Here is a 20,776-nt window from a genome sequence, read left to right on the forward strand (position 1 = left end):
GTTTCAGTTTTTCCCCGTCACAGCTCAAACTGAACTGATTCAGAAAAAAAAAATAAAAAAAAATCTATTTAAAGTGATCTTTCTGATGTCAGGGGAAATAAAGGGCAGTTACTCACTCCGACTCGGCCGAATTCACAGGCCAGGTCCAGCGGGGTCTTTCCAGCATTATCCACGATACATGGGTTTGACTGGTGCTGCAGCAGCATTTCCGACTGCAACACACACACACACACACACACACACACACACACAATTAATACATAGCACATGCAATTAAACAAACATAACACACATATAAAATACAAAACATTAACATAGTTAAACACAATGTTCAATAAAATACACAACCCACAACAAAACACACGTCACATTCAATAAACCCCACAACATAAAGAAGAAAACACACACCCAATGATTTAATAATTATATGAACCACACAAAATACAGAGACACAACACACACACACACTCACACACACACACACTGAGTCATGTCCACACCATAAACATCCTTAATACATTTAATCTATTAAGGAACTGAAGAGCTTCAGGCCTCTGTTCCTTTGCCCTTCTGGTGTATATTATTATTATTATTATTTGTGTGTGTGTGTGTGTGTGTGTGTGTGTGTGTGTGAGAGAGAGAGAGAGAGAGAGAGAGAGAGAGAGAGAGAGAGAACAGAGAGAGCGAGAAAGAGAGAGAGAAACAGAGAGAGATAGAGAGAGAGATCAGTAGTGAGTAAGCAGTTCTGTGTTGTTGCAGACAGAAGTAGTAAAGTAGGAAATGATGATGAAAGTGTTGATTTGGAACTCACCCCTCTCTACATTACTGAAATCATACTCTACAGAAAACACACACACACACTTTGAAACCACTGGTGTAATTCTAAATTCTAAATTTTGTCCTAATAAGGAGAAAAATTTCCCCCCAGTTTAAGTCTGCAAATAGATGATGTCCCCACACTTTAATATATATCCGCACTACATAAAAACACAAACACACACACAAACACATACACAACAACACACACCTCTCTGTCAAACACAACTTAATTCAAACCCCAGAGTTATTTATTCACTTTAAAAAATGCAGAGAGTAGCTGCGGTAAAGGAGTTCACGACAGTGTCTGCAGCTTTGTGCTGACTCTTCTACTCCTCTGCCCCCCACCCTGGGGAAAGGACAGACATGTTTGACATGTTTTACCACGTCGTAGTGTCCATGCTGAGCAGCGAGGTGGAGGGGGATCTGTCCTTCATCCGACTGACCATTCACAGAGGAACCGGACTTCAGCAGCAGCTTCATGGGCTCTGACTTCCCCTGCCATGCTGCGTAGTGTAGAGGACGCATACCTGCAACACACACACACACACACACACACACACACACACACACACACACACACCCACCCACACACACACAACACCCCCCACACACACACACACACACACATGATGGTGATGAACGTGATGATGGTGATGTTGATGATAAAGGCGGTGAGTCCTATGTTTATATTTTGTTGATTTTCATTCGTATTTCCATTTTCTTCTGCTCAACACGCTCGGAGAACACTATCCTCTGTTCATCAGACTCAACATGCTTGGAGTAGAACACTAACCTCTGTTCATCAGACTCAACACGCTCGGAGAAGAACACTAACCTTTGTTCATCAGACTCAACATGCTCGGAGAAGAACACTAACCTCTGTTCATCAGACTCAACACGCTCGGAGAAGAACACTAACCTCTGTTCATCAGACTCAACACGCTCGGAGAAGAACACTAACCTCTGTTCATCAGACATAACACCTCTGTTCATCAGACTCAACATGCTCGGAGTAGAACACTAACCTCTGTTCATCAGACTCAACACGCTCTGAGGAGGACACTAACCTCTGTTCATTAGCTCAACATGCGCAGAGGAGAACACTAACCTCTGTTCATCAGACTCAACACGCTCTGAGGAGAACACTAACCTCCGTTCATCAGCTCAACGAGCTTGGAGGAGAACACTAACCTCTGTTCATCAGACTCAACACGCTCTGAGGAGAACACTAACCTCTGTTCATCAGGCTCAAAATGCTCGGAGAGGAACACTAACCTCTGTTCATGAGACTCAACACGCTCTGAGGAGACCACTAACCTCTGTTCATCAGACATAACATGCTCGGAGTAGAACACTAACCTCTGTTCATCAGACTCAACATGCTCGGAGGAGAACGCTAACCTCTGTTCATCAGCTCAACTTGCTCGGAGGAGAACACTAAACTCTGTTCATCAGACTCAACAAGCTCGGAGGAGAACGTTAACCTCTGTTCATCACACTCAACACGCTCAGAGGAGAACGCTAACCTCTGTTTATCAGACTCAACACACTCGGAGGAGAACGCTAACCTCTGTTCATCAGCTCAACACGCTCGGAGGAGAACGCTAACCTCTGTTTATCAGACTCAATACGCTCGGACAAGAACACTAACCTCTGTTCATCAGACTCAACACGCTTGGAGGAGAAGACTAACCTCTTCATCAGTCTCAACACACTCGGAGGAGAACATTAACCTCTTCATCTGAGTCAACACGCTTGTAGGAGAACACTAACCTCTGTTCATCAGACTCAAAACGCTCTAAGGAGAATACTAACCTCTGTTCATCAGCTGAACATGCTCTGGGGCGAACACTAACCTCTGTTCATCAGACTTAACAGTTCTGTTCATCAGACTCAACACACTCGGAGGAGAACGCTAATCTTTGTTTATCACACCCAACACGCTCGGAGGAGAACTTTAACCTCTGTTCATGAGACTCAACACGCTCGGAGGAGAACACTAACCTCTGTTCATCAGCTCAACACGCTCGAAGGTGAACACTAACCTCTGTTTATCAGACTCGACACGCTCGGAGGAGAACACTAACCTCTTCATCAGACTGAACACTCTCGGAGGAGAACACTAACCTCTGTTCATCAGACTCAACATGCTCGGAGGAGAACACTCACTAACCTCTTCATCAGACTCAACACGCTTGGAGGAGAACACTAACCTCTTCATCAGACTAAACACGCTCGGAGGAGAACACTAACCTCTGTTCATCAGACTCAACATGCTCAGAGGAGAACACTAACCTCTTCATCAGACTCAACACGCTTGGAGGAGAACACTAAACTCTTCATCAGACTAAACACGCTTAGAGGAGAACACTAAACTCTGTTCATCAGAAATCTTAGTGACACAAATCTTCCGATATCTGAGTGAATGCTGTTATTAATCGTTGTTATGTTAAACACAGCTAATCTTTGAAAGTGACTGTTGCTACGATGACCCTGAAAACAACAGAGATGGAGGGAGAGATGGACAGAGACGTCGTGAGCTACTTGTGAGTCTCAAATGAATAAAGAGTTTAGAGCTCTGACCTTTCTGGTCCCTGATGTCCACCATGGCCTGAGACTCCAGCAGCAGAGAGATGAGCTCCAGATTCCCATTAAGAGCAGCATGATGTAGCGCAGAGAACCTGAAACACACACACACACACACACACTCCAGGTTAATATTAGTATACAAGAAATTACTTTTTTTTTATACTTATTTTTAAGTTCCAGTATAATCACCAATATACTGCATACAAGCCACACCCACAACTCCTTATAGAGATGTCTAGCAGCGGCGATTGCTCTAAGACTGCAAGGGAAGCTCAGCTTCCCCTAAAATGTAAAAAAATAAGTGATCAAATATATATTGTTGTGTGTACATAAATATGCACTACAACGCACTCAACTTTTGTTCAGAATCAGCCTCTTATCGCTGGTAAAGATGCGGCTTTCCTCTCAATCATTCTCAAAGTGCTTTAAACAGTCTTTAAACAGAGTTCAATAGCGAAGCAGCGAAGTGCAGCGAAACGAGACGAGTCATTGGATAAATGCTAGGCTTTGTCCCGCCCATCGGACGCTCAGCGTCTCTGGGTGTCTATGGGGCAGTGGGCTGGCCTCGGCTGGCCCGGATGCTCAGCTTCTGCATGATGATTGGATGATCTGTCTGAGGCTGAATCCCTTTTTGATTGACAGCGAAATGAGCGAATCAGCGTTCCTTTGGTGTAAAGATCCGTGGGAGCACAGGCGGACACACTTCACATGGGCCAGGGCTGTTTAAGCAGCCTAGCTCTGCTGGCCATTGAAAGGACACTAGTCAAGTCCCTGGAAAAGACGCCTTGTTGGTACGACAGGGTCTCAGATCATTTTCTTAAAAAGGAACGGAGGGTAGAATTTACGTATAAATAAACCGACACATTTTATGATGTAGGCCGAAAATGAGCTTCCCCTCCTTGAAAGACCAGCATCTGCCACTGATGTCTAGCCACACCCACAGCTCCTTATAGAAATGTTTAGCCACACCCAAAACTCCTTATAGGGCTGTCTAGCCACACCCATAACTCATTTTATGGTTCCGGTGTATAGGACTGAGGTAATACAGATCAGTTCCAGTTCTGTGCAGAACCCACCTCACAAGGTTCTCAACCATCAACAACTTCACACCAGAACCCTGCATGGGTGGGTCGAATCCCCCTCCCACCCACACGCACACACACACACACACACACACACACACACACACACAAACAATCCAATTATAATCATGAGGTTCAGTGAGGTCATTTTCACTTTCATAAAAACAGGACAGGAAATATCCCATAATCCCCCACTCCAGACGGATTAGCGTTACTGTAGCACTGATGGTATAAAACCTTTCTATTATGCAGATGTGTGTGTGTGTGTGCTTTTGAGTTGGAGGGCCAGACGGAGCACTCTGATTGGTCAGTCTCCAATGCAGCTCAATCACCACCATTGGTGTGTGGAATGTGCTGTAACCATGGAAACGGCTGTAAGAGAGGGCGAAAGAGGGGGAGCGAGAAAGAGAGAGGAGAGAGAGAGAGAGAAGAGGAATGATGCTGAGTAGAATACTAAACACACACACAATCCCTCAGTGACCCCACTTTCACTCTCTCTTTATCTCTCTTCCACTCCTTTCAGCTCCTCTCTATTTTTATTTTCTCCATCTCTCAGTCTTCAGCTCAGCCTCTGCCCTGCTCTCTCTCTCTCCGTCTCTCATTCCCACTCTCACCTCTCCCCTTCTCTCTCGGAGCAGTAGTAATATCACAGCTGTGCAGTTCTCACACTGCAGCATCATCTGTGTGTGTGTGTGTGTGTGTGTGTGTGTGTGTGTGTGTGAGAGAGAGAGAGAGAGAGAGAGAGAGAGAGAAGAGAGAATCTGATGCTTGTTACAGAGGTAAAAGATGTGTAACATCTCTCTCCCTCTGTCCTACGCCCAGCACCCCCCACCCCCACCCCCCCTCCACACACACACACACACACGCACACACACACACACAGTGACCTACTTTCTGTAATGAGAGTACTAGAGTACTGCAGCTTTAGGCTTTCCTCCAGAGGAGCTCCCCGAAACAGCCACCTTCCTCATCACCATCATCACCACTTTCATCATCATCATCACCACCTTCATCACCATCACCACCATCATCACCTTCATCACCATCACCATAATCACCACCACCATCATCATCATCACCATCACCACCTTCATCATCATCATCATCACCACCTTTATCACCATTACCACCACCATCATCACCATCTAACATTCAAACTACAGCACAAATTATATAAAATACCTTACATTAAGTGCAATATGCCAGCAAGTAATAAGTACATTAAAGAAAGACATTCAGTGCAAAAGATACTCTCGGAAGAGCTGGGTTTTCAATGATTTCTTGAATGCAGAGAGGGTTTCTGTTGCTCTGATAGTGCTTGGAAGCTCGTTCCACCAGCGTGGTACCAGAAATGAGAATAGCCTCAACTGACCTGTACGGGGGGTTGGTCGTGTTAGTTGGCGCTCCTTTGAGGAACGGAGAGGGCGGGAGCTAACGTATGGTTTTAAGAGTCTATTGAGGTAGATGGGAGCAGAACCAGTGAATACTCTGAAGGCCATCATTAGTGATTTAAATTTGATGCGAGCAGCTAAGGGTAGCCAATGCAGCTCAACTAATAGGGTCGTGACATGTGCTCTTTTTGGTTGGTTGAAGACCAGGCGTGCTGCTGCATTCTGGATCATCTGTAGCAGTCTCACAGCACAGCACAGACCTGTCAGGAGGGCATTGCAATAGTCTAGACGGGAGATAGTCTAGACTAACGTCTGAACAAGGAGCTGTGTATTCATCACTATCATCACCCTCAACATCACCATCATCATCACAATCACCATCACCATCTTCATAACTATCATCAACATCACCACCTTCATGATCACCATCATCACCTTCATAATCACCATCGTCATCACCTTCATCACCATTATCACCATCACCACCTTCATCAATACAATCACCACCTTAATCATCACCGTCACCATCATCACCTTCATCATCACCATAATCACCATCATCACCATCACCACCTTCATAATCACCATGACCATCATCACCTTCTTCACCATTATCACCATCACCATAATCACCATCATCACCTTCATCATGACCATCACATGATCACCTTCATCACCATATTCATCACCATCACTACCTTCATCAACTTCATCACCTTCCTCATCACCGTCACCATCATTGTACTGGGTTTGATCTGTTTCTCTGGATATGTGACTGAGTGCAGGTTACAGTAACATGTCTGCGCACACTGTACAGATTTATGACTGCACTCATATAGTCAGATGAGTGTGGAGCGGTGCAAACACAGAACAGGTGACTCTGAGGGAAATCATTCAGGATTCCACTGTTTCACACACCAAAGGAACTCCAGCACTCCAGAGAACACAGTTCCACTGTTCCACACACCAGAGGAACACCATCACTCCAGAGAACACAGTTCCATTGTTCCACACACCAGAGGAACACTATTGCTCCAGAGAACACAGTTCCACTGTTTCACACACCAGAGGATCTCCATCGCTCCAGAGAACACTGTTCCACTGTTCCACACACCAGAGGAACTCCATCGCTCCAGAGAACACTGTTCCACACACCAGAGGAACTCCATCGCTCCAGAGAACACTGTTCCACTGTTCCACACACCAGACGAACTCCATCGCTCCAGAGAACACTGTTCCACACACCAGAGGAACTCCATTGCTCCAGAGAACACAGTTTCACTGTTCCACACACCAGACGAACTCCATCGCTCCAGAGAACACAGTTCCACTGTTTCACACACCAGAGGAACTCCATCGCTCCAGAGAACACTTTTCCACTGTTCCACACACCAGAGGTACTCCATCACTCCAGAGAACACTGTTCCACACACCAGAGGAACTCCATCACTCCAGAGAACACTGTTCCACTGTTCCACACACCAGAGGAACCCCATCGCTCCAGAGAACATAGTTCCACACACCAGATGTACTCCATCGCTCTCTGTGTAAATGCTGATAATCATTTACACAAAACACTCTGGAATTAATCTCTGGAATTAATCTGATTTAGGAGATTAGTTGAGCCCGATCTGTGATGAGCTCCTGCTATAATCACGTCATTGAAGATGAGGAGTGAGTGATTAATCAGATCAATTAGCTTTGTTAGCTTTAGCCTCTGACCCTGCTGCTGTAGATCCTGATCAGAAAGAGAATAATCTGATCTAATATCACCTCCAATATAAACCTTACACAGATTACACACACACAGAGAAACAGCACTAAACACACACTGCTATTAACACATTGAATTAGAGCCAAGCACTAAACAGCCCTGTTCAGAACCCATGCTTTCAGTACCTGTTCCTTTAAATGATAATGATCCCCTCGCTGTTGACCCTGACCCAGAGCGCACAGCAGTGAGGAGCGAGGAGCAGATGCTCTGGTTTTTAGCTGTTTTCGCTTGGTTCTCTTTATTCTCCGTTCACATTTTGTCTGTTTTTAATCAGTGCTCTTATTTCTCCTCCCTCATTGTGTCTGTTTAGCTGCATTTAACCTCGTCTTTGCTCTCTCACATAAACACGGGTCCAGCGCTGTGATTTGACAGACTCGGACGAGGGGGCAGGGCCATTCTAAAGTCTCTGCACTTGATGTCAGAAGAGGAGCAGAATCAGAATACCTCATTTTAGCCTGTTTTCTGAATTAGAAAGTACACAATATACTGACTTGGGTCTTGTCAGATGAATGTCACAAAGTCTGTTGTCTTTGTGACTCAAAATGCAAATGAATTTATCGACCGATGACCTGTCCTCCTCCATTTTTGAAGTCTCTGGTCAGTACACGCAGATCAGGTCAGGGGTGTTATTGTAGCAGTAGAGGATGAAGATGAAGATGAACATAGCCTTTGTTCTGATCTGTGCTCAGAGAGGGGGATATTTTCAGACGAGTCCCAGCTTCTGAAAACATGACCGAAGCCAAGAGCTCAAGGCACGTCTTTGATCTCAGAACAAAGAAAAGTCACATGACCACACCGCACCACATGGCCAGAAGTGTGTGGACACTTTTTCTGAACAGGAGAGTGTTCCTCTGTCTCTTCACAGCAGGAACGTCTCTGCTGTCCTGGGAAGGCTCTGGTCCAGAGGCTGAGACATTACTGTGAGGATCTGATGGATCTCTCATGGGTCTCTGCAGCTGTTTGTGTGGAGAGCGGTGTGCTCTCCCCGTGTCCACTAGGGGCAGCGCTAGTCTGTGAGCCCTTGCTGCTGGTCCCAGATGGGCATTTGGTGTAAAACCCAAACCAAGACCATCATGTGGGCGTTAGCCGGGTCAGTATAAGCCGTGCTGCAGTGATTCCAAACTGGACCATCATCACAACAGCTGCTCTCCTCTGGGACCAACAGAAGCCTCCAGAACTGCCATCAGACTCACAGCTGATGGTAACAGAGAACTCACTGTCTCCTGATCTCAGGTTCTAACGAGGAGAGTTCTGTGGTTCTATCAGAGAATAAAATCAAGGCCAAGAGCAGTGATTACTTTTGTGAAAAGCAGTAGCTCTCTATCTCTACATCCGGAGAGAGAAAGAGAGAGAGAGAGAGTTTATTTCCACTAAACTGCTTCCTTCCTTAACAATGACATCAGAATGACCCTAATTAATATTTAGCCTCATGAATATTTAATCATGGGAAAGACCCTTTATTTCCATTCACTAAATATTAATGAGCTGTGCTGAGAGAGAGAGAGAGAGAGAGAGAGAGAGAGAGAGGGGGGGGGGTCTTTATTTTCTCTGGTTGAAGCTGAGTAATATTTAAAATATGATATATATTCAAATGTGTTTAATGTAAATCATATGCAAATGAAGCATCAGATGACACTACTTTCTAACGTTAAAAACTAACAAACAGAATAACACACATCTGAAGAGTCATTGCATATTTAATACCTCAGATGTAAACAATCTCTCTCTCTCTCTCTCTCTCTCTCTCTCTCTCTCTCACACACACACACACACACACAAACACACACTCATACACACACTTACCCATCTGTGTCCTGGAAATTAACGTTCACCTTCTTAGCAGAACCCAGCAACTCTGGAGAGAGAGAGAGAGAGAGAGAGAGAGAGAGAGAGAGAGAGAGAGAGAGAGAAAGTGTATTTAAGACAGTGTAAAACTTCAAGAACAGAAACTGATAGACTATCAATGATTATAGATCACAGTTACACAGTGTGTGTGTGTGTGTGTGTGTGTGTGTGAGAGAGAGAGAGAGAGAGAGAGAGAGAGAGAGAGAGAAAGTCTCTATTGTCTCTGTATCCTGTAGGAGGTTAGTTCACTGCCTCCTTCACACTCTTTCGCACACAGTATTATCTGTTCACTCTCTGACACAGACACACACAGTGGAACAGTGGAACTGTGTTCTCTGGAGCGGCGGAGTCCCTCTGTAAATGTTAGAGAAGTGTTGTGAAGCCATGGCTCTTAATGAGCAGCAATGACGGAGACTGAACTGAGACAGAGGAGACAACAGCAGTAGGACATCCAGCTGCTTCCTGTCATGACTCACTCACACACACACACACACACATACACGCATGTGACGTTCCCTTTAAAGACACACACAGAGACACACGCCGTGGCCCAGTGTGTGATGATAATGATGTCACTGCCACTGTGTGTGTGTGTGTGTGTGTGTGTGTGTGAGTGCTTCATCACACATCAAGGCTTGTGTTTACACCCATAAATGTTCACTACTCCCTAATCTGATCCATTCCTCCATTTACACACACACACACACACACACACAAACACACACACACACACACACAAACACACACACACACACACACACAAACACAAACACACACACACCAGTGCAAGGTTCTATAAAGGAAGAATTTATATTGGCTAGTGGCAGGGTTTTTGCTCCTGGGCTCCCCCTACATGGTGCAGCTTCTGCAGTGCTGAGCCTGGAGCAACAGCGACAGAGGCTCTATTCTCCTTGTTACAGCTCAGTGGAGCACATCACAATGATTTTAAAGCTGTAATTTTAAGGTAAAAGTACTACCTAGTGTTGCTTTAAAGGAAGTAGTTCTGGTACTGAGACCAGTGGGAGGTGCTATATGGAAGGTGGTCCTAGTACAGCAGACTGTGGGAGGGACTAAAAGGAGGTGGCCTTGGTAGAGCGGCCTATGCAAGGGACTAAAGGGAGGTGGTCCTGGTACAGTGGCCCGTGGGAGGGACTAAAGGGAGTTGGTCCTGGTACAGTGGCCTGTGGGAGGGACTAAAGGGAGGTGGTCCTGGTACAGCGGCCTGTGGGAGGGACTAAAGGGAGGTGGTCCAGGTACAGTGGCCTGTGGGAGGGACTAAAGGGAGGTGGTTCTGGTACAGTGGCCTGTGGGAGGGACTAAAGGGAGGTGGTCCTGGTACAGTGGTCTGTGGTAGGGGCTAAAGGGAGGTGGGCCTGCCCCTAGGGAGTGTTTATGTACAGTGTGTAACAGCGTATGAGTGTAATTATGGGTGGGTTTTGTTCAGAGCTGACTGGGGAGAATCTGCTCATTAGTTCTACACTAAAGTATGCGTTTGGATAAAATATGGGTCAGAGCAAATAAAGACCCCCTGATAATGAGGAGTCTGGCTGCTCTGCAGCAGAGTTTATAGACACACACTCAGCCCCAAGGCCAGGAGTCAGCCAGAGAGGTGTCACTCCTCAGAACTGGGCTGTGGAGAGTGCTGGAGTTCCACCCTGTACCTCTAGAGGACTCAGGAGGTCAGAAGCCAGCACCAGCACCAGCCCCTGCACTCACTGATGCTCAGGTGAAGGCTGAATGCCATCAGGTCCTCACTGCAATGTTCTTGTACCTCTAAAGAAGAGGGAATCAGAATATCATTTCAACTATTCCTTTTATTATATTTCTAAGTGTGTGTGTGTGTAGGGGGGGGGGGTGAGAGAGAGAGAGAGAGAGAGAGAGAGAGAGAGAGAGAGAGAGAGAGAGAGCAGGGGGAGATGGGTTTATAAAGGCTAAAAGGCCCTGGAGCTGTGACAGTGAATTGCATCTAAAGATGGCCCTGGTGTAAGGCCTTCAGTCCGGGTCCTGGAGTCCACCACAAACAATCTGATGGGATTATTTTCCACTGTATCCCCAACCAAACCCAATAGTGAAATAAGATTAAAAGTACACCCCCCTCCCTCTCTCTCAGATTTTCCATCCAGAGTTATTGCAAATTATGAAAAAAATTACAAAAAGATCTTTAGAAGAGGTTGAAAAATTAAAGCTAAGGCACGAATCTGAAAAAGCTGTGCCCCAGAGCCCTGGACTAACCCCACGACCACAGGCTTTACCCGATTCTCTGTGCTTTAGAACTCTCTGTTCTCACAGCAGTAACCCCTGGGTGTCTGATTTTAGAGCGTGTGTAAATCACACACACACACAGCACTGAGCATATGTCAGAGACCGCACAGTGTTTATTTACTGTCCTATAAATATGTTCAGAACACGCTCCACATGCAGCGTCCACATCACTATCACACCACTCTCACTGATACAGAGTGTGTTTCTCATATAAACCTCTCTAAATATGATTCTGAAGAAAGTAAACCCCACTCAGACCTCTCCCTCGTCTCGGTGGAGCCCCTGATCACAGAGCCCTCACCCTCTGGAATTTATTCACATTTTTCTTTATTGCCCATAATATTTTGGATGGAATCCCAGCTTCCCTCTCTCTCTCTGTCTCTTTTTCTCATTGTCCCTCCCCCTCCTGTCTGTCTCTCACTGTGTGTGTGTGTGTGTGTGTGTGTGATATTAGTGTAGTATTTGTGACAAAGTGGAAAAATAAGAGCCAGATGCCCATTAAAGCTGAACGAGGATACTCCAACATCAGTTTAAAAATAAAACACTCTGACGTCCTCTAACACACACACACACACACACACACACACACATACACACACACAGAGACTGGACTCATTTACACGCTGTAGTTTATGATGTAGGAAACACAGATAGATCAATAATCACATAAAAATTATTATAATTATCAATTATATGCACCTTCCTTAATATGAGCACACACACACTTACACACACTCGCACACTCTCTTACACACACACATTCTCCCACACTCAAAACACACAATATTCATACTTCCATCACAGTGTGTGTGTGTGTGTGTGTGTGTGTGTGATATATATATATATATATAGAGAGAGAGAGAGAGAGAGAGAGAGAGAGAGGGGGAGAGAGCGAGAGAGAGGGAGAGATTAAAGCGAGTGCCTGGTGTGTCTGTATTGTTGTTGTTTTTTTACTAACACCATACATTCTGTAGAAATGTAGCAACGTTGCTAGGCAACACACTTATTCAACCTCTTCCTACACATATTCACACAAACTGATACTCACACACACAAACTCACACACACCCATTCCCCAACACACACACTAACTCGCACACACACACACACACACACACTAATCTCAGTGTACTGTTCTAATCTGAGAGTACTCTTCTAATCTCAGTGTACTCTTCTAATCTCAGTGTACTTTTCTAATGTGAGTGTACTCTTCTAATCTCAGTGTACTGTTCTAATCTGAGTGTACTCTTCTAATCTCAGTGTACTCTTCTAATCTGTACTTTTCTAATGTGAGTGTAATGGTTCTAATCTGAGTGTACTGTTCTAAGGTGAGTGTACTTGTTCTAATGTGAGTGTAATGGTTCTAATCTGTCCTGCTCCAGGTGACTGTCTGTGAGGAGTTTGGTGTGTTCTCCCTGCGTGGGTTTCCTCCGGGTGCTCCGGTTTCCTCCCACAGTCCAAAAATACAGGTTGGTAGGTGGATTGGCGACTCAAAAGTGTCCGTAGGTGTGAGTGTGTGAGTCTGTGTGTTGCCCTGTGAAGGACTGGCGCCCCCTCCAGGGTGTATTCCTGCCTTGCGCCCAATGATTCCAGGTAGGCTCTGGGCCCACCGCGACCCTGAACTGGATAAGCGGTTACAGATAATGAATGAATGAATGAATGTTCTAATCTGAGTGTACTGGGTATAATCTACAGTGTACTGGTTCTAATCTGAATATAATGTTTCTAATCTGAGTGGAATGCTTCTAGTATACAGTGTACTGGATCTAATCCCAGTGTACTGGTTCTAAAAGGAGTGTAATGGTTCTAATCTGAGTGTACTGTTCTAATTTGAGTGTACTGTTCTAATCTGAGTGTATTTTTCTTATCTCAGTGTAATGATACTAATCTGGGTGTACTGTTCTAATCTGAGTGTACTGGTTCTAATTTGAGTGTACTGGTTCTAATCTGAGTGTACTTTTCTAATCTGAGTGTACTTTTCTAATCTGTGTGTAATGGTTTTAAGCTGAGTTTACTTTTCTACTGAGTGGAATAGTTCTAATCCAAGTGCAATAGTTCTAATCTGAGACAGAGAGAAACACTGAGACTGCACTGAGCCACAGTCAGAGACACAGAGACACACTGAGACTGTACCGATCCACAGTCAGAGACAGAGAGACTATACTAAGCCACAGACAGAGACAGAGAGACTGTACTGAGCCACTGTCTGAGACAGAGAGAGACTCTGAGACTGTACTGAGCCACAGTCAGAGACAGAGAGACACACAGACTGTACAGAGCCACAGTCAGAGACAGAGAGACACACTGAGACTGTACTGAGCCAAAGTCAGAAACAGAGAGACACACTGATACTGGACTGGGCCACAGTCAGAGACAGAGAGACACACTGAGACTGGACTGAGCCACAGTCAGAGACAGAGAGACACACTGAGACTGTACTGAGCCACAGTCAGAGACAGAGAGACACACTGATACTGGACTGGGCCACAGTCAGAGACAGGGAGACACACTGAGACTGGGCTGAGCTATAGTCAGAGACAGAGAGACACACTGAGACTGGACTGAGCCATAGTCAGAGAGACACACTGAGACTGGACTGATTCACAGTCAGAGAGACACACTAAGACTGGACTGAGCCACAGTCAGAGAGACACACTGAGACTGTGCTCGGAGCTCTCTCTGCTCTGAACCTGTCCGAACAAACACATCAGAGGACAACACAGAGACATGGGAAAAAAAACATGTTCCCAATAAAGGGTTTTAAATAAACTCCTGAACCCAAGAAGCAGTATTTTCTGAAACAGCAGGAAACTGCAGGGTCTTCATTTCTCTCAGATCTTCAGATCTCTCTGTCTTTTGTTCTCCAATTGTTCATATATTCATCCTGATTTTGGTGTGTTCTCCCTGTGTCTGTGTGGCCTTCCTCCGGATCGCACTAAAATCCCACCCTACACAGGGATGTTGAGCAGTGGATGTCTGTTCTCTGGAGTGATGGAGCTCCATCCAATAATCCTTTACAGGCTGAAGTGAATCAAATCTAATATATATATATTTTTGTCTTAATGTGGACATGTCTGATGTGATTTTGTCAAAACAGACTTGAATCACTTTCATTTGTGCTAATAGATCCAATACATATTGCATTTTTTTTACTGTACACGCACTGTTTGAATACGAGTCGTCTCACAAAAATGACACAGGACACTTACATTAGGGATGTGAACCATTAAGATCCGCTAAATCCCACCTGAGCAAAAAAATCTGAGATTTTAATGTGAACGTAGGCTTAGAGTGGTGTGTGAAGCCATCAAATTCTCACAGCAATGTTTTAATACCCATGTCTGATTTAACAGAAGAGTTGAAGGGTCAGTGGTGGTCTTGTTACTGTAGGGGCCCTATAAATAAACAGAGTAATGAGAGAGACGCGGAAGGCCAGACTGACCAGCATTTTCTGATTTAATTACCCAGCATCCTCTCTGCTCCTGTTTTGTTTGCTTCATCTCTCCCCACCAGACATATGGATGCCCTAAAACACATCTGGCTGTCTTAAAGCACATCTGGATCCTGGCCTCTTCTCCACAGGCTGTTACAGATGTACTGGAGGCAGGGGCTTGGTTTTACATACTGCGCTTAACCACATTTTACAGCATCCACTGTGTTACTGTACACACACACACACACACAGAATTGTAAGCAGAGCTATTGGTATACACAATCAGTTGGACCCCCATCACTCCAGAAAACACATTACATTAGGATCATGTGAATTCCTCTTTCCCCCCATCCCCCTTGTTTCTGAGTGTCTTCTCTCCCTTTGGAGCTACAGCATGCAGTGGTTAAGTCTCCCCCTTCGACACAGGACGACACTTCAAGACCCTGAAACATCATCAGAACACAAAATAAAAACAGAGCAGTGCTTCATTCCCAGGGTTTAGCGCCACTCTGTAGCAGCTCTGCACCAGTCTACAGTGATATCAGAGGAGCTGCTGGAGTTAAGTTACATTTAGGGACTCATTCTGCTTCAGAAGAGTTCCACAATCAGAGATTACCCCCCTCTCCTCACTCTTCTGTGATAAGAAGCTCAGTTCAGATTCTCATTCTGCAGAGTTCTGTTCAAACTTCCAGCTCCACCTTAAATGCATCAGGTGCTAGAATGTAATTCTTACACTATTTAAGGTGGACCTGTAAATTTACAGCTAACTCCCGAGACTCAGCTGCTCCTCGTGCTGTTTTCTGCTCGTTCTGAAGTAAAGGCCATAATCCACTGAATTTACATTAAACTCAGATAATACACTGGGGATCATAGAGTTTAAAGGAGGAAATACTGACTGCGGGTCTCTTTGGAGACTGTGGGTCTCTTTCTGAATTTGTGGGTCTCTTTGGGCCCTGAGCAGCATCTCGCCGCTGATTCACAAGCCGTCAGAACCCTCCGTTAGAACACTGAAACAATCTCAGTCTGAAGAGCCATGTCACCCTCACCCCTCCCCCCCCCAGCCCCATCAAGAGCTGAGACCGCTACCATCTCCCCACTACAGAAACAGCAGTGTTTTAGAGTTACATAGTTACATATAGTTAAGATATGAGTCTGTTTTTAGCCGCTCGTTAATCAGTCCTGTTGTGCTGTTGTTACTTGGCTTCTGGACAGACGTTCTGTTTTGTTTTGTTTAGTGTCATCTGTGGACTGTAACTCTTCCTATTGTTCTGAGATAGATTTTACCCCAAGGACAAGGCAACAAATGCTCAGATGCCACTTAGCATCCCAGTGTTTACAGAGTTGCTGACATCCTCCACTTCAGTAGCATCCGTAAACACAGAGAATAAGTTACTTCCATAACAACATGAGTGCATAGGCAGTATTCAGTTGTGCCCCGTCTGCAGTGCATTGGTGCTTTTCTACTGTATGGTACTTACTCAACTCCCCTCAGCTTTGCTCCACTCTGGACCATTTTCCACAGCTCCCCCTGAAATGTATCGGGTGTCATCTCTAACTCCGTCTCTAAGGGGAACAGTGGGCTTTGGAAACCACAACAACGGTGGCGGTAAGGTTAAGCGGTGTTTACTCATGGTGTATTGGTTGTTTGGGACTGAACACAGCTCCGTCATCAGTTCAGACAGATCAGTAGAGTTTGTTCCTTCCTTGTTGCAGCGTCCAGCTCTCGCTGGATTATTTCGTCTGTCACCGATCCAAGGAGCGTTTGAACCTCTTCAAAAGGCCACGACGTAATTTTACGAGCGGCCATCGTGAGAACGTAATCTCTGCTGCAGCTGAAGATTTTACAAATGTAGAGTTGGGGCTGGACGTCTGCGTTGCGTGGCGTAGAGTGAGGACTCTCTCTGGACAATCAAAGGTTTACACGCCACAGTTTTGTCCCTACTCGGCTCACTCTGAATCACGAGAGAACAGTGACTAAACAAGAACCAGCTTCCAGAACCAGGACCTGATTTACCTGATAACTTTCTGTGAGGAGCTTTTAGAGGAGGACGTCTCCATTCACCTTCAATGTCCACTGCTCTTATTCCCAATAAAACTCAAAAACTCTTCATGCGATTACAGTCGCATCTTTTAATTAACATGGTGATTTTGAATATATTGGTGGAGCTTTTCTTAAATACACAATAACCTCATGTCTGGGTTCTGTCTCTAAATCAGGACAGGTGTGATTTACGGACTGATATTACTGTTTTCTAAAGAGAGCGTGAAATGTACTGGACGTCCAGTCATCTGTGACTTACTCCCAATGGTTCTGGATCGGTTCTGCTCGTCTCTAAGCAAACCCAAAAACAAAAGTGAAACAGAGAGAGAACGTTGACTCAGGAGCATTGGAAAATATCAGTTCCTAATAAATTTCCTTCTGTCCTGGTGGGAGAACCAGTCACATCTCACAGACGGAGACGCTGTGTCCCGGGAGAGGGAGAAATCCTGAAACCCCAGAACACAGCTGTGACACTGCACTGCCAAAGGTCTGACACCAGCTCATCCAGCGTTTTCAAGTTAAACTCAGACATATTGTTTCTGCTGCTTTCAGAAACACACACACACACTCTCTCTCTCTCTCTCTCTCTCTCTCTCTCTCTCTCCTAGGTCTCCTCAGGTCATGGCCTTCACTGTGGGACACATTACTGTCAGACACTGCCTCTAACAGAACAAATCTGCCGTGTGTGTGAGAGAGAGAGAGGCAACATAATTTGCAACTGAACAAATTCCATAAGAATGTATGGGGTGCTAATTCTGTTACGAGGATAAAAACATACTAGCAACACCCAACCAACAACAGAGGCTGCCAAAGCAGCAACCTGGTACCATAGCAACCACCTAGATGCACCTTAGCAACCAATTGAAATACCACTGCAAACACCCTAGTATTCACCTGGTATACCACAGCACGTACACAGAGACTTACAAACATATTGGCAATGCCTTAGCAACCACTGAAAATACCATAGCAACTATATGGAACACCATAAGAAATCACCTGGAACATCTTATAAATCACCGAAAATCCAGAACCACCATCACATTTGGAATATCACAAAAGTCCACCTTTCGAGCACAGTGCGTGTTTAAGGTGAAAGCAGCAGAAATGTCACAGTAGTGAATATTGATTTTGATTAAATCATTGAGTGTGTGATATTATTTTAGATATGTGTATTCGTTGGTTAAAACCTCCATTAAACAGCACAGTGTTTCTGACTGGAATCTTCCATTCCACCTTAAAAGCTGCAGCAGTGTCTCCCTCACACAGAGCTGACACCTTCCTGCTCCCCACTGAAGCTGTCTTAGAGCGATGAATGGGTGAACGGCCTGTGTTTAATCAGAGAGGGTGTGACGAAGGTCGAGGCCGATTAGAGGCTCACGCTCATTTACAGAGGTCAGTAAAACACTCGCTGACCACAGCCGTCCTCTCGGCTTTAACCGGACAGTGAGAGTAAAACAGTAGGAGCTCGGCTCATGAAATGTCCTGGGTTTTTAACACAGGAAACACACTCAATTAAAGATGTACTTCATTAGGCATTTAAAAATATATTCTACCTACAGGTGTTTAAAATATAATATTATAGGAGCCCTTATCCAGTTCAGGGCGGCGGTGGGTCCAGAGCCTACCCTGAATCACTGGGCGCAAGACAGGAACACACCCTGGAGGGGGTGCCAGTCCACAGGATGACACAGACTCACTCATTCACTCACACACTCTCAGCTACAGACACTTTGGAGTCTCCAATCCGCCTACCAACATGTGTTTTTGGAGCATGGGAGGAAACCGGAGCACCCGGACGAAACCCATGAGGACACGGGGAGAACTAAAAACAAGAGCCCTGGTCCTGTCCACCTTTGACTGTATCAGCCTTCTGTTCTATGTTGAACTCTTACAGATGTCTGTTGTGTTTAGTGCGTCCAGCCTATTATTTTAGTTCTGTAATAAAACATTTAAATAATTAATAATACACATATAAATAAATAAATGCAACATAAAAGCATAATAAAGAATTCAGGGATGTGATTTTGAGCCAAAAACAGAAACCTGACTCTTTTCTGGCAAGATTCTCACTGTCAGGTCATCATGCATTATTCATGAGGGTGTGTGAAAGTGTGTTTGTGTGTGTGTGTATGTGTGTGTGTGTGTGTGTGTATGTGTGTGTGTGTGTGTGTGTGTGTGTGTGTGAAAAAGAGAGAGAGCATGAGAGACAGACATTTAACAGCATGACACCATTTTTCAATCCTAGTTTGGAAAAAAGGAATACACTAGGATTTAAAGAGACACATTCTGCCATTAGACACTTTTTCCTTTTTCAGGGAAGTCCGTGGTTGTTTCAGCAGGACGGTGCCAGGCCTCATTCTGCATGTGCTCCAGGAGCATGTCTCCGTAGACACAGAGGGTGGATCTGCACCCAGATCCGTCACCTGTGGTCGTCATGAAGAGGAGAATCAGACAGCAGTGACAGCGGACTGTGGAGAAACTGGAAAGGAAAGAACTAGAAAGTTTTCATTTTGAACAAGACTTTTAGCATAAGTCTCTTGCTCAGATGAGAAATTCTGAGATAAAGAACTCAGCGATCTCACAGGTGTTTCCCATTGAATTTTAGTGGAGATCTCAGTAATGTTTCAGTCTGTGCTCAGATTTGCCAGATAAATTAACCCTACCTTCTCCTTGATCTCCTTTATCTCTATCTCGTCACATCTACTTTTGTCCCGCTCTGTTTCTCCTAAGGAATTAAAGGAAAATCACAGTTATGTCTCCTGAGACATTATAGAGCAACCTATGAGCAATAAAATGATCCTCTGTGTTGAGGGTGGTTACCGGTGTGTGTGAGGACAGAGCTTTCTCCAAACACTCACTGGCTGGTAGGACACCAAGTTCCATAATAACAGAAGCTAATACTCCTTCAATTAGCACTGCACTAAATCTCAATTTCATCTTCAGTTATTCCATTTATTTCTGGTTTTCCAGCGATCTTTGATTTGTTGAGGGGTGGGGCTTTCACTGTAAACAGATGCTTTTTCACCATTTGTTTATCAACCAGTGACCAGTCTCCTCCTCCTTTATAAAGCACTTGACTGAGTTCAGAGATGGCTTTTAATTAATAAAAATGATTATTCATTCATTCATTCATTCATTCATTGTCTTTAAGTGTATATCTAGTTCAGGGTCACGGTGGATTCAGAACTTACCCACACCCTGGAGGGGGCGTCAGCCCATCGCAGGAGCACACACACTAACACCTATAGACAATAGAGCAGCTAATCCACCTACCAATGTGAGTTTCTATGGTGATTCAAACAATGAAGAAAAACATACAGACATTTTAAACTTCAGCTGCATACAAACAACAGTCGATAAATCACGTCTTTCCACCTTAAAATACTGAATATAAACACCCGAGAGAATTGTGTTTCCCCACAAATGTAGATGTTGCCTTTAAGTGATGTAACTGTAACAGCAAAAATAAGTCAGTGTTTCCCACCGATGGAGCACCATCCTCAGCAATGAGAGGACAAGAGTGATTCAATGTTAAAA

The 20,776-nt window shown here is 44.8% G+C and overlaps 1 protein-coding gene across 6 annotated transcripts in view; it reads right to left on the reverse strand.

Annotated features, from left to right (window-relative positions):
* Positions 1-20,776, reverse strand: part of caskin1 (CASK interacting protein 1) — a 91,279-nt gene that overhangs the window by 38,725 nt on the left and 31,778 nt on the right. For 4 of the 6 annotated variants that reach the window (XM_066641713.1, XM_066641711.1, XM_066641710.1 and 1 more), the window contains exons 2-5: positions 9,459-9,510; positions 3,403-3,500; positions 1,201-1,346; positions 117-212 (exon numbers count right to left, since the gene is read on the reverse strand). In XM_066641713.1, coding sequence (XP_066497810.1) covers positions 117-212; positions 1,201-1,346; positions 3,403-3,500; positions 9,459-9,510 — 392 coding nt within the window. Of the gene's footprint in view, positions 1-116; positions 213-1,200; positions 1,347-3,402; positions 3,501-9,458; positions 9,511-15,226; positions 15,387-20,776 lie in introns of those variants that run through there. The other 2 variants (XM_066641709.1, XM_066641712.1) reach the window with 2 other exon arrangements.

This window comes from Hoplias malabaricus, chromosome 13 (assembly GCF_029633855.1).
Source record: "Hoplias malabaricus isolate fHopMal1 chromosome 13, fHopMal1.hap1, whole genome shotgun sequence".
Classification (NCBI taxonomy): Eukaryota; Metazoa; Chordata; class Actinopteri; order Characiformes; family Erythrinidae; genus Hoplias; species Hoplias malabaricus.